Here is a 14,905-nt window from a genome sequence, read left to right as displayed (position 1 = left end):
TGCCGATGAGAGCTGTCGATGATACTTCCCTGTAAGGAACAAGCTGTCTTGTCAATGTTAGGCAGATGCTGCAATTTAAGCTTTGTCTAGTTAAAAATAGTCAGGATTCAACGTGCTCTTGAATTTTTTACTCTTTTTTGCAAATACCAAGAGATGTGATACCATTCTTAGAGACAGCTGTATATCTAGGGTAATTTTATTAAACTTTTTTTTTTCATATATAAAAGGATAAATTGTCCCCTAAAGCACTAAATACGTGATTTCTCTTTAGCTATTGGTGGGTAGTTGTAGCCAAAGTAAAATAAAACAAACAAAAATAAACCTTTCTTTCCATTCTTACATTGCTTGTTGGCCCTCCAAAACATGCACAATTCAAAAACACATGAAAGAAGCTACAAGAGTTATTACTTTGCACATTACATTACACCAGAGTAATATCTTTCCAGATCTGGAGTTGCTATTATCTGGATTTGCTATTGCCTTCAAGGTGAGTACTGGACTTCCAGAAAATAGAAATAGAACACCTAACCTCAAATATGTTGGGCCCAACCAAGGCCTGGACTACCTGTTCACGACTCAGTACAAGTCAGCTAACTAGTGGTCCTTGGTTTTCTCCTCTCTAAAAATGGAAATAATGCTTTCACACCAAATCCAAGAATAATGGCTATTTATGAGCAGTTGTCAAAGAGAGAGGCCTTTCAAAAGGCTACCAAGCCAAACCAGTGAGGGAATCATAAATCCTTTCAGCAGAGAAGGCTCAGAGCCTCCTTGTTGACCATCTTGGGAAACCAGGGCTTCTTCCCCTGGATGAATGAGAACCCTCACCTGTAGCATTCAGCCAGACCAATGTGAACCTCACCTGTTCTACGTGGACCAATCATAGCCAAGTCAAGTGTACCAGGTGATTCACAATTGTGATGGGTAACACCGTAGGGATTGGCTGGGGGGAGGGGGCACTGGTGTATCCTTCAGGATCCTGGGCTGAACTACACTACTGGACCTTCCATAGAGCGGACCTGAGTCCCAGCGTTGCCCACAATATCAGAAGCCTCCTCCTCACAGATAATTCAAGTTTTATTTTTCTTTTCCTATATTGTTTCCAGATTATAGCAGCCTACAGCTGGGATATCTAAGGCTCTCAAGCATTTGGCCCTTGGGGGTGCAGGAGAAAAGGGGCTCATATTCATATGATAGATCTGCTCTTCAGTTTCAGTGTTAGTTTTTTCTCTTCAATGATTACGTAGCTGGAAGGGAGTTTGGAGCCTCTTTGGTGCTACCCATTTCTGGTTCCCTATACCCAGCATAATGAAAGAAAAATGCACAGTGAAGTTACTTCCAATTCCTTTTAGGTTAGGATTTTAAACAAGAAGATTGATTTTAGCAAGGTTCAGTCCAGATGTGGTTCCAAGGATAACATCAAACATTCTGCTGGGGGCGGAAATGTAAGTAGAAGCTTCTATTAGGAGCCGTCCTGATTGTGTGGAGGCATCTGCACAGCAGGCACTGCGTCTCCTTTCCTGCCTCCCTCCCAACACGCTCCCCCCTTCTTGTTGCTGCTCCACACGTCCCCCTGGTTTGGGAGCTTGTCAGCCTTGCCGTTTTGGTGATGGGCTTCCCATCCTTCCCTCTAAGATCACTGGTGAATTTCTTGCTTTTTTAATGGGGTACACCATGGTTTTCAGGGAGATGGAAAACCCACTTCACTTGCCAATTTGTTTGCTGGCCTTTGGCTTCAAGGTATTTTCTCATGCTGTCTCTACTCCCCCTGCAAAAGTCAGCTGTGCACACACTTTTCTAGCTCCATTTAAGTTACTCTTGAGGCAAAGACTGATGTACTTGAAAGTACCCAAACTGTATAATGTCAATATTTTGTGCTTCATTATTCATAAGAGTTGGGATATCATTTGGAATAATACAAAACTGGTGAAGCATGGCTCGTCTGTAATTCAGTGAAAAGATTCAAGTCCCAGCATACTCTGTCTTGATGGGATTTTTTCCTGTCTCTTAAATTGAGTGAAAATAATATCCTATGAGAGGCAGGGAAAGATGAATCCATGTTTCTCAAATGTAGTTGAGGAAGAGTTGAAACAGGCAAATTCAAGCTAAAGAAAGCATGGTTCTTTGTAAAATTAGAATAACAAAAAAGGCGAACTGGGTGACTCTCTATACTACAGATCCTGTCATCTAAACTTCAGATTCTGGCCATCTGTGACCCAAGTAATTTATAGATTATCAAATCCGGAATTCTCACCTGTCTAATAACTCTTGGTTCCTTGCTCCTCAGCTGGGCAGAGATGGAATCAGACAGTGAAAGGAGAGACAAACAAGTGCCTTCTAGCAGGAGCTGTCACCTGATGTTCAAAGTAGCTGCACTGGGCGTGAAAATATGCCATGTGGGAGGACCACAGCAAGGTTTTCTGGGCTCTTTCCAGGGTTCAGGGCTAAGCCTCAGGCTCAGCATTTACACTGACAAGGTTGCCCTCCTTCCTGTTGCCCTGACTGTAAACGCACACCACGTGGTACTCTCACAGAAGCAATCTTGGTCCTAGTAAATAATTTGAGGGTATCAGAGGGTAGACCCAGCTGCCCTCTACTACGGGTGCTGCCAGTCAAAACACCTACATGGAAAAGGATAAATTGAGATAACTAATGATCTCTAAAGTAAGTAGAGGAGCTTCCAACCTCCAAAACAGTAGTCTGAAACTTTCCTCTAGAGAAGAATCACTTGTTCAAATGTGCAGATTCCCTGACGCCATTTCCAGTGTTCAATTAAGTAATTCCCATGTATTTCTGATGCAAATGGACCAGGAACCACACTTGGAAAGCACTGTTTCAAATATTGGGAGATAAAATAATTTCAATAAGACACAAAGAAGAAAAAATGCTGTCATTTTATATTGATAATTTGGTGTGCAATAAAAATTCCATTTAGCCAAGGCATGACGATCGTATTTTAGAAAAGCATGTTTAGAGCTTTCTTCTTCTTGTTATCTTAAAGCAGTGTTGGGCTTCTTGTTTCTATGAGCAAAGTTGGTCACTTTTATGTAAAAATCACTTTTTAAAGAATGATTTCTCTCTTCACTTGGCTCTTTGCTTATGGAAAGGTTTGACACGATGTGGCTTCGTTCTCTGGGTGGAAGCTTGCCTTATGAATCCAGGTGTTTCTATCCCCTTGTGGCATGATCTGTTTTCTGCTAATAAAATCTTCTATTCTAGGATTTTCCTTCACTTTGGTTTTTCTTTCCAACCAAACATATGGGAGGATCTATGGAAGATTGTGCTTTCCCATTTGTGTGTATATGTTGTTGTATGTTGTGAGTTTGGATATGTTTCTAGATTTGATGTATGATCTTGGGGTTGTTTATGTCTAAACTATTTTAAGCACATTTTATGTGGTTCACACAGGTACAGATTGTCACCAAGAAGATAGACCTAAGCCACGTGACATCCAAATGCGGCTCTCTGAAAAACATCCGCCACAGGCCAGGTAAATCAGTACTTTTTAGTAGTCTGAGAGATATTAGATTGGATTCAAGAAATTGACAAGCAAAATTTGTGTTGCTGTGAATGAAATATCTAATTGGAAGGACTTTTCCAAATCCTGATACTTCATGCTTTTATTAATAGAAATTTAAATTAGAAATTTCAAGGCATCTTCACTTGGACAAGTAAACTTAGTTACCACAAACAGGCCACGTATCATAGGACATGTTAAAAATTAAAAGGTACATGGGGAGGGTGGGAGGGAGGGAGATGCAAGAGGGAAGAGATATGGGAACATATGTATATGTATAACTGATTCACTTTGTTATAAAGCAGAAACTAACACACCATTGTAAAGCAATTATACTTCAATAAAGATGTTTAAAAAAAAAATTAAAAGGTACAAAAAAAAGAGAAAAAGTCACAAAAATAAAATAAAATAAATAAATAAAAATTAAAAGGTACACGAGATGGGTTTATCTCTATGTACTCAACATGCATGTTGGAGCTCGTTGGAAATATATAGTCTATAAAATACATTGGGCCATGTATTTATACATAATACATGCACTGAAAGAAGCATTTCCAAAGATTTTTCAAGAAATTGTTTTTCTACATTATGTGAAAAAAGGATTATGCTTAAGCAAAGCTGAAGAAATTAACTTTTCTGCTGAATTTCTCAGATCCACGTCAATAAGTATTGTGAATCCTCAGAATGCAATGTTTCCCCCAACTTATTTGACCATGGACTTCTTGTTTTTCTAGAATATCTCATAAGACTGATGCTCTAAGGTAGAACTTCTACTCATCTTGCTGGGGATTTTTCCCTCTTTAATTCCCTCTAATGTATTATGAGTCATTTTTTCTGAGTATCATGTATTATGTTTTTGCTAAATTCCACCTCCATGCATATGTAAATAATGGACAACTGTCAAATTTGTAAATTTTCTTGAGAATATTTTGACACAATTTATATATACCATTGACGGACAAGAGGAAGCAATTGATTTTAAACATCTATGCTTGGCATCTTAATTAAACCAGGTAATAGGTTATTCCCATTAATCATTGTCTCAAATGTTATCAAAACAAGGTATAAGAACAATTGAGCCCAGTGAGATTTCTGACCAGGAGATTATTAAGAAGAATTTATTAGTTGAAAAACAAAGGTAGATAGGATACGTTTCAAAATAGATAAATGAATTGGAAGCATATCTAGAAATTGGGCTTCGCTTTGGCAAAGGGTGTTCATAAGGCAAGTCAAGGAGTTAGAAACTACAAGTAAGGAATCTCCATTCCTGGTTTCAGAATTGCTACCCCGGAATTAGCTCTCTGTCATTTAGGAAACAGCATGGATATGTTCCCATGTGGGTATCTTCACAACCCCCCATCTATTACTTAAGTCTACAGACATTTAGTTGACTTTGTACTGTGTCAACAGTATGATGGAAGTATTTGGCTACACTGCCTACTTTCTTCCAGAATACAAAAGACAATATTGGAGTCTTTCATTCCAGACAGTAAGTATACATTTAGTTAAATTCACCTGGGGTCTTGATGCACAGAAAAATCTTATATAGATAAGAAAATATTCTGTGTATGTTTTACTGGTCATAAAAGGCTATTGTCATGGACTCCCACCTTTTTCTAAATCTAGCTCTTACTTCGTAATAAATGAACCAGATGACTAAGTTCATAAAGATGTATTAGCACAATGATCCTTGACAACAGCAAGCTTTTCACAAAGTTACTTTGGATTGTGGAATATCTAAGGAGAAAATAAAGGAAACAATTTGACACCTGGAGCCACAAATTGAAATATCCGGTCTTGTCGACTTCACTTTGGGACATATGAAGCTTGATGGGGATTATAGTCTTCTGCAGTCACTGCTTCTGATAGGGCCAGAATTTTTCAGAACCAAAGGCAGAGATGTCTGAATTCAAATGGGCTTCTCTAAGAGTTACGTAAAAATACCTAGTAGGACTTCAACAGAAATAGACTTCTCCATCTTCCTTTTCTGAATATATTTTGGGTCAATGTTACATTGTTATTTTTTTTTCTCTCTCTCTCAAAATACAGTTCAAAAAAATTTTAACAAGGTTATATAGACACAATATATAACCATAAAAGAAAACTTGAAAAGACAATTTCTATCAGAGGCCACCAAAAAATAGAAAAGTAAGATCCTAAGAAAGTTGATCTCATGTAGCTGAAAGCTCAACATCTTCTAGACTTTAACCAATATAATTATGTTTTATGAATCACACTAATCCTGTAACAACCAACAAGTGAGACCCATGGGGCCAAGTAAAATGTTGGAAGGATAACACTCCTGCAGTTATGCATCTTTTGAGGGAAGGACAACTACATGTCTTCTGTAAGCATGAGTTAAATAACATCATGCACATCCTAAGCCTTCAGGAGGAGAATGAATGAATCTTCAAAATTTAATCCAGTAACACCATACAATTTCAAGAGGCCCCTGGCCAGGTAATTGGGTGTTAATATAAATGTCCAGGTATCACATGAGAAAAACACCACAGGCCTAAGAGACCTGTAAAGTTTTAACAGACCTTTCTCTCATCTACAGAGATAAATAAGCATCAAGAGTCCAAAACTGAAAAATCTTTTCCATGTTTCCATAGAGTCCCTCAGGTATTTTTCCCAAATCAAAATCCCCAAGAGAGATGCAAAGATAGTAGAGGGTCACATGGCTTACCACTGGCCTTCCAAAAAAATGCATAGAGCCAAAACCAGGTTAATAATGCAAGTCAAAGCTAATCTCTTAGGTGGAGACAGGTAAAGGTGTCTAATCCAGCTTCCTTCCAGGTCAAAGACATTAGCAGACAGGCTCAAGAAGAGGCTAAAGGACAACAGATACCTACTCAATGTAGAATTCCTTGCATTCATAAGACTGAGAAACGTGTGTAGAAATGGGGAGTGCCACAGAAGTGTGGCTCATGGCACTCTCATCTATCAGCAGATCCTCGAGTTTCAGACTACTTAGCATTTAAGGAAATGGCATGGTCAAAACTCAGTCTCAGTATTATCAGATCAAAGTCAGAGTCACATTCGTCCTATGGCATCTGGAAAAGAATGGGATCTCCTAAGAGTCTCTTCCTATCACTCCATCTGCTAATTAAAATGGAAGCTCTTAAGCAACTTAGCCCCTGACTGCAGTTTCATCAGTCAAGCTATCAATGCTGAAAATTGACAAATGGTAATATTACCCACATGCACTCCATTGCTAGCCTAATAGTTCTTTGAACAAGTGACCTATTACCATTAAGAAAAATAAAGAAGAGCTTCATTGCAATTTAGTTTGCTCCCTTAGAAATAAGAGACTAAATGTGCCAAGTTTGAGAAAGGATACATATGATATTTTCATTGTGTCATTTTTAGAGTTTTTATCACACAGATAAGAAAAACCCCTCTGATATTTTAGGTTAGACATGAGTAGAGGAGAAAGGAATTAACATGTAGAGCAATCCACGTAATGGTACAAAAAGTATGTCACTACCATAGATGGTGTGGGGAAAATGGTATAGACTAAAAATTCTAAAAGATTCCTTTCACATCCATGGTCGGAGGGATAGTAGAGTTCATTAAGTTTGTCGTTTGCCATGGTCTATGTACTATAATCATTTTGGGGAACTAGTCACCACAAATATAAGATTTAATTTTAGCAAGGCATTTAAAAGCCTTTCTCCTCTCCTACGTAGGTGGTGGGCGTGTGAAAATTGAGAGTGTGAAACTGGATTTCAAAGAAAAGGCCCAGGCTAAAGTTGGTTCACTTGACAATGCTCACCACGTACCTGGAGGTGGTAATGTCAAGGTAAGAAACAAGATCGTGAGCCGATCTTGCATTTTTAAAAAATCCTTCTGAAATACTCTTCATCAAAATGGGTCCCAAATTGAAGGCCCGGACATCTAGAAGTAGGGATGGTAGAGCTGAATAGAAGTGACCTGAACATCAGCTCTGGGATATAGAGAAAGAGCTAAGCGACAGTTAAGATGCTTGAGTTAACGAGGACTGATGCTTGTCTTAAACAGATTGACAGCCAAAAGTTGAACTTCAGAGAGCATGCTAAGGCCCGTGTGGACCACGGGGCTGAGATCATTACGCAGTCCCCAGGCAGATCCAGCGTGGCATCCCCCCGACGACTCAGCAACGTCTCCTCTTCTGGAAGCATCAACCTGCTCGAATCCCCCCAGCTTGCCACCCTGGCCGAGGATGTCACTGCCGCACTCGCTAAGCAGGGCTTGTGAATATTTCTCGTTTATCATTGAAGTAATACTATTTAGGCATGAGCTCTTGGCAGGAGTGGGCTCTGAGCAGGTGTTATATTCATTCTTTACAAACCATAAAAGAAATAATCTCATTCCCAAACTGTAGTAATTGTTACAATTTTATATTAAAAAAAAAAGAATAGTATATGCAGAAATTGACTTGATTTCCATTTGTAACAGGAAGATACTGGCTTTACATGAGTACAATTGGACAATTATTTTTGCTCTGCTCTGTTTTGCATGGAGTATTATTATTTTAAAAATTGCATTTCTACCTTTCATGTGCCTGAAGGCTATCCACTACATCCTGAAAGGCCTTGTTAAAATCCAAGCTGCTCATTTCACTATTTTGTTGCTGGGTGAAAAGATAAAAAGCTGCCCATTGTAACTTATTACAGGTTAAATTAAATCAAGGAGTCTGATTGCAGGAAGGGAAGAGCATGTAAGAAATAAGTTTTTTTTAAAGCGTTATTTTGTATAAATGGGAAGAAAGATTCAATTAAGTTATTAACATTTGGGACCTGGATAATTATATCAGAGTATAAGTCAATCCAATAAATTATTTAACTAATTAAAAAATAGTTACGAAGCATTAGAGCTGTGGTTGAGGAAGTGGTATAAAGTGCATCTCTTAGGAAAGAAGCACTTTCATTAGGGTGGACTCGTGTCTGATTAGAACGTTGGTTGATCAGCTAGATTTGTGTACACACTACCAGTTTCACACCCCCTTTCCATCTGTTTGATACAGTATTATAGATATAAATATATATATATTTCTCTGTGGCCATTTGTGATACTTCCTCATATACTTGAATATTATACTTCCTTATTCACAGCATCTGTGTCTTCTGCACCCTTTGGTGTTGCAGTTTTAGGTATGTGAAAGTAGGTGTTAGCAGGGTTCTTTCCCTATTAAAAAAAAGTTTAAAAAGACAAAAAGTTTTAGCATGAAGTTGCTTTCTGTAACAACTCAAAGCTGTAACCCTGTTTTAGTGCCAGATACAAGTCTCTCCCAAGTCTCTCCCGTGATGCTAGAAAAAATTTGTTTTTCTTTGCTTTCACCAACATGGAGTTTGTGGGGGTGGGTCCAGTTATACATAAAAGGGTTTACAGATTGTTGGTGTAAGATTATGGATTTATCTTATTTTGAATCACAGGATAGTTTGGGTTTTATTCCTGTAATCATTCATGAAACAGACTTCTTAAGATTTCTTTTTCTTTTTTTTTTTCCATTTGCTAAAGTTGAAACTAACAGTGGGATTTGGGGGCATGTTATCCCATTCTTCCAAATAGTACCTGTTTATTAAATTCTCTGATAGAAAATGTTTGACCTCCATACCCAAAGATCCCTTGATCAGAAGGGAAAAATACGGTATTTTGAGAAGCTATAGCTATAAAACATTGGAGATGCAGATATCTAAATCAGGTTTTTCATAACTCCAACATTGTACTCTGTAAAGGAACACTATTATTTATCAGTAGATAATACCATTCTGACTTTAGATACGGTCTAGAAATCACAAATCTATTAATTAATTCACTTTACAAATCATTCATCTTAGATTTATGAATAAGCAATGAAATAGTCAATAGCCTGAATAAGGCAGTGGGTTACCAGGCTAGATGGATGCTTTTTAGTATTTTATCTGTTCTTTTTCTTGCTCAGGGATGGTAGGCTGGATCTGAACAGTTAAAGGCAAATGGTCCAGTAGGCGTTTGATTCCTTTGAGCCAAATCAGTTCTCGAATATAAAGGAGGAAATGATGAACATGGACTGAGGCAACAAGCTAGTATAGTAGCATCTAAGAAAGAAGCCAAGGGATGCAAAGACAGAGACGCGGGTGCCATTTTGTGACCCGTTGGAAATTACAACCAATGCGACTTCCGTAAAAGAAACTCTAGAAGCAAAAGTGCACCATTCATTCTCAACTAAGAGGTTTTACATAGGCAAACATTTCTGAAACTATTTATAGGTCAGTTATTTTATAGGACAAAGATTTAGAAATGACTGATAGGACTGTGGATGTGTCTGTTTTCTGCCTAATTATTGCTGTGAGGTTTGATTTGTCCCATCTGGGCATTTTATTCATCAGCTTCCCTTGAAATGCACCAGAAAATAGGAGAAGAAAGAATAGGAGTGTGGAGACTTAACAGTATTTTCTTATGTGTTTGGTAGTGTTAGATAGTGATTAAAGCTGAAGTTAACAGCTGGTTAGAACAGTTTTAACCTGTGAAACAAGTATTTTTTTTCAACCTGGTTTAAATTGTTTATAAGCATTAAGAATAAGTAAACATGATCTACATATTAAAATTGTTTCTTACACATACATGTCTAAAATAAAGATTATATAAAGTACCAAGTTATTAGATTTGGCATTAAAACAAATGTTTACTTCAAATCACAGCAAAATTATAATGAATAAATGCCCTTGCTTCGTATGGAAATACAATTCTTTATAAAAAGTTAACAAAATGAACCTGATAATTTGTACAAGTAAAAGAAAGAAACACAGGCTAAATGTCTTCTTATGGGGATAAGGGGTGGAACCCATCTTGCCTTTACACTCAAGATTAACGACACAAATTAAGCTTTTTGAACACCACTCTTGTGGGGACATCCATACGCTGATCTAGAAATTAAGGCTTCATAGTTCCAATTCTAGATCTATTAATGCCAGTTTCTCTCTGGCTTTAGCCTTTGAGAACCTGTTTAAGGAAACATAAGTAATCCAGAGCTGTGAAGAGTTAAAAGGCCCACTCACTCTCTCTGGGTCACCTGCAACCAATAATTGGGTACCTTACAATGATGCAGGAGAGATCCGAGTTCATGATGAGTCTCAAAGGCCATGTTCATTTAGGAACCAACTCTCTCTGGATTGTCCTGCTGAGTTCCAGCAGGGTGATGGGCTAAAATCCCACCCACAAGCAAGACACCTGTGTAACACTAACTAGGTATAGCTGAAGAAGGCTGAAGAGAGAACTTGGTTAAATGGAAAAATGTACTGATGGTAGCTGACCTTCTCCACACACTCATATGGTTATAGAGCAGGAAATGGGATCATCAGCCAAAATATAATATCATGTCAATATTATTAAAGAAATAAGCTCAATGTGGTTGATTCTGACATAGCTGCAAGTATAGTATTTTCTCCTATTTTTCATGCCACAGAAAGGAGGAAAATAAACTATTCATGGTCTAAGTGGCCAGAAAAGATAGATCCATGGCTTGGAAAGGCAAATTCTAGACATTCCTTCAAAGACTGATGTGCTAAAATCAGCACTGATGTTTGTTTTTTAACACCTAGGATTTTTAGCCTGGGTATGTAGGTTGAGGCCAAGTCCCTAGCAGGAAAAAGCTTATTTTTAGACTCTTAAAATGTCAATCATGAAGATCTACTTCAACTTTAGCAAAAAGAAAAAAAATCAACAAAAAGTTATACTCTGTATGCTGGGATTCCAAGGTTCCAACATGCCGCTACAAATCTGTGGGGGGTTTCTTTCTTCTGATAATTCTAGAGCCTGTTACCATAGAAAGGCATTTCTTCAATGGCTGGTTGTAGTTAGTTCATGTTTTTCAAGCAAAATTTGCAAATGTATTTGTTGCTGTATAGTGATTGTTTTGCAAAATAAAGTTGCTTGTCACCTAACTGACAGTTTCAGATTGTTTCTTCTTCTCTGGAAAAAAACCATAATATATAATATAATATGATCTAATCTAATCTAATCTAATATAAATTGCTCAATCCAACCAAAGAAAAATTATGAAGAGAAGGCTACAGTTATCTGCTGAATGCCTACTATGTGTCAGGCCCTATCACTACTGTATTAGCAGGATGCTATCTGTTGCAAGTGACAGAAACTCGAATTGGCCTAAGCATAAAAGCAAATTTATTGGATCAACTATCCAACTAGGCAGGAGTACCTGCCTCAGGCAAGGATGTATCCAGGCACTCAAAAAATGTCATTTAGACTCTTTCTTGGGGCTTCCCTGGTGGCACAGTGGTTGGGAGTCCGCCTGCCAATGCAGGGGACACGGGTTTGAGCCCTGGTCCGGGAGATCCCACGTGCCGCGGAGCAACTGGGCCCCTGCGCCACAACTACTGACCCTGCGCTCTGGAGCCCACGAGCCACAAGCACTGAGCCGACGTGCTACGACTGCTGAAGCCCGCACACCTGGAGCCTGTGCTCTGCGGCAGGAGAGGCCACCGCTCCCGGCAGCTGGAGGGGGCCTGCACGCAGCAATGAAGACCCAGGGCAGCCAAAACTAAATAAATAAATAAAATAAATTTTTAAAAAATTATAAAATAAAAAAGACTCTTTCTTTCTTCAACTCTGGATCCAAGCTCTCAAGAGATGTCATCAGGAATTTTTCTTTTTCCAAATTTTAGTTCTGCTTCCTCTATGTTGGCTTCATCCTCAGGCAGGCACCCCTCTCCTGATGATCCCTGGGAGCTCCAGGCTTCACAGCCTCCCAAAGAAAGCCTCTTTCCCAACAGCACTAGCCAAAATCCAGGGTCTGAAAATCATTGCATTACATGGGTCACCTGCTCACTTGTGCTGATTGGCAAGGGTGGGTCACAGACCTAACTATCACAGGTGGTTGGGGTAGGTGGAGAGTAAAGGGAGAAGTGACCTCGTCTGAACTCCATAAACTAACCATGGAGAGAAACTATTTCCTCCAAAGTCAAGTCAGGCTGCTACTGCCAGAAGAGAGAGAAATCAGTGCTGTGCAGGCCATGAAAACAGACATCCTCGACATCCCCAAGCCCTACTCTCTATCTTTATTCATCCTTTAGCTCCTTGCTGCTTAGATTGTGCCCAGCTTCACCTGGGAGCTTGTTCCAAATGCAAATCCTCAGGCTCCGCCCAGGCCAATTTACAACATTCCCGTAGGTGATTTCATCTGCACGTTAAAGCTTGAGAAGCGTCAGCTCATCCAGTCGCTGCTAACGCGTTTAAGGAGGAGGAGCTCCATGGCAGACCGCTTACAGGTAAAAATCACCCCTAAAACTGTTTGAGACAACGTCACCAACTCCGATGTCGAAGAGGTTAGTTTTCAAGTGGTAGAAACGTGTGACTGGTGGAAGAATTACTTTTGTACTGAAGGTTTTCCAGACTCATGTTCTCACTTGACTGAAACCTACTTCTTCTACCAATAGAGTCATCACCTTCTATTTACTCTTCCTTTGGTAATAATACAGATTTGGAACAATATAGCCAACATCTTTAGAGTTTTTCTTTAACAATTTTTTAAGATTAGCATCTGTGTTATACTTCCTAAAGGAAGTCTTTAAACCACAAGGTATTAAGACATTTGGTAGCAGGAATCACGATGAAAGTCTTTTTTTTTTTGCTAATTGAAGTATAGTTGATTTACAATATTGTGTTAGTTTCAGGTGTACAGTATACTGATTATTTTTGCAGATGATAGTCCATTATAGGTTATTATAAAATATTGGGTATAATTCCCTGTGCCATACAGTAAATCCTTGTTGCTTATCTATTTTAGGTATAGTAGTTCGTATCTGTTAATACTGTAGTTCTAATTTGTCCCTCCCCACCTCCTTCTTCCCTTTGGTAACCATAAGTTTGTTTTCTATATCTGTGAGTCTTTTTCTGTCTTGTAAATACATTCATTTGTATCATATTTTAGATTCCACATATAAACGATATCATATAGTATTTGTCTTTCTCTGTCCAACTTATTCCATTAAGCATAGAACTCTAGGTCCAATCATGTTGCTGCAAATGGCAATATCTTATTTTTTATGGCTGAGTAATATTCCATTGTATGTATACCACAGCTTCTTAATCCAGTCATCTGTTGATAGGCACTGGGATTTCTTCCAAGTCTTGGCTATTATAAATAGTGCTGCTATGAACATTTGGGGTGCATGTATCTTTTTGAATTAGTGTTTTCAATTTTGTCAGATATATATCCAGGAGTGGGATTGCTGGGTCATATGGTGGTTCTATTTTTAGTTTTTTAAGGAACCTCCATACTGTCTTTCAGAGTGGCTGCACCAATTTACATTCCCACCAACAGTGTACAAGGGTTCCCTTTTCTCCATTCTCTCCAACGTTTGCTGTTTGTAGACTTTTTAATGATGGCCATTCTGACAGGTGTGAGGTGATACCTCACTGAGGTTTTGATTTGCATTTCTCTTAATAATTAGCTATGTGACACAATGAAAGTCTTTTTTTATTAAATAACAAGGCAAAGAAGAGACAAATTAACTCAGATATAATATAGGAGGGCAGGATAACCCTCTATGTAGCTTATGGGGAGGAAATATTCCTCTTTTGTGATGTGGCACTTACTTGTAGAACTATGACCCAAATAATTCAAGGCTAGAATGTTGTCCCTGTCAAAAGTACTCTTTCCAGCAACCTAAAATTGTTTCAAAATACCATCCTTCACTAGGTTTTCTTAAGTACCTTGAAGAAACATCACAGACACACCCTTAAAGCTGCCTTTTTTCTTCTCATGCCTTTTCCATCACAAACACACCACAGCTGTTCCCACTTCGCCCTCAAATTCCATTAAAATCTCCTACCCCCAGGCCTCGTTGAGGTAATAGACCTGTGGCCTCCAGCTGTGCTTTGTTTGGTTTGCAAACTCAAGAAGTTTCACACACACACATACACACAAAATCCCAGATTTGGATCTGTGAAAAGTTAAAAGATTTGGCAACAGTAGGCCCGCATTCATGATAATTAACTGGAGCTGGTCCATGAATGATGAGATAAAATCGTGTGGCCTCCGCTCGGCCACCCCACCCATCTGTGCCTATTATTCCTCCCAGCCCACATTATTCCCTTTCACTTATTATTGTGGGATTTAGAGTTTGTAACCTCTGGCCTAGACCCACTTGTTTCTCCCTCCCTCTCTGCCTCCCATTTCTTCCTCATTCTGTGAAACAAAAACCCAAAAGCATAAGCCCCAATCCTAGAGTGGGAGAAGGAAAAGGTCAGATGGGGTGGGTCAGATCAGAATCCTCAAGGAGACTGGGAGCCTGAGAAATCAATATTTAATAGATTTTGCCCTGTCTCAAGAAAAAAGAAAAAAAAACACCCTTTTAACTAGTATGTTTATTTGATGGTAAATAATTGGTAATTATTTACCATTAA

At 38.7% G+C, this 14,905-nt stretch overlaps 1 protein-coding gene across 45 annotated transcripts in view; it reads left to right on the top strand.

The window, feature by feature from the left end:
• MAP2 (microtubule associated protein 2) overlaps positions 1 to 11,421 on the top strand; it is a 277,616-nt gene extending 266,195 nt beyond the window's left edge. For 23 of the 45 annotated variants that reach the window (XM_082396346.1, XM_082396347.1, XM_082396323.1 and 20 more), the window contains 3 exons: positions 3,406 to 3,487; positions 7,207 to 7,319; positions 7,538 to 11,421. In XM_082396346.1, coding sequence (XP_082252472.1) covers positions 3,406 to 3,487; positions 7,207 to 7,319; positions 7,538 to 7,753 — 411 coding nt within the window. In that variant the 3' untranslated portion in view covers positions 7,754 to 11,421. Of the gene's footprint in view, positions 1 to 1,349; positions 1,443 to 3,405; positions 3,488 to 7,206; positions 7,320 to 7,537 lie in introns of all 45 variants that reach the window. The other 22 variants (XM_082396351.1, XM_082396311.1, XM_082396352.1 and 19 more) reach the window with 1 other exon arrangement.
• The last annotated feature ends 3,484 nt before the right edge of the window (positions 11,422 to 14,905 follow it).

This window comes from Balaenoptera borealis (assembly GCF_965194805.1).
Source record: "Balaenoptera borealis genome assembly, chromosome: 6".
In the NCBI taxonomy this organism is placed as follows: domain Eukaryota; kingdom Metazoa; phylum Chordata; class Mammalia; order Artiodactyla; family Balaenopteridae; genus Balaenoptera; species Balaenoptera borealis.
This window is presented reverse-complemented; position numbering and strand designations above follow the sequence as displayed.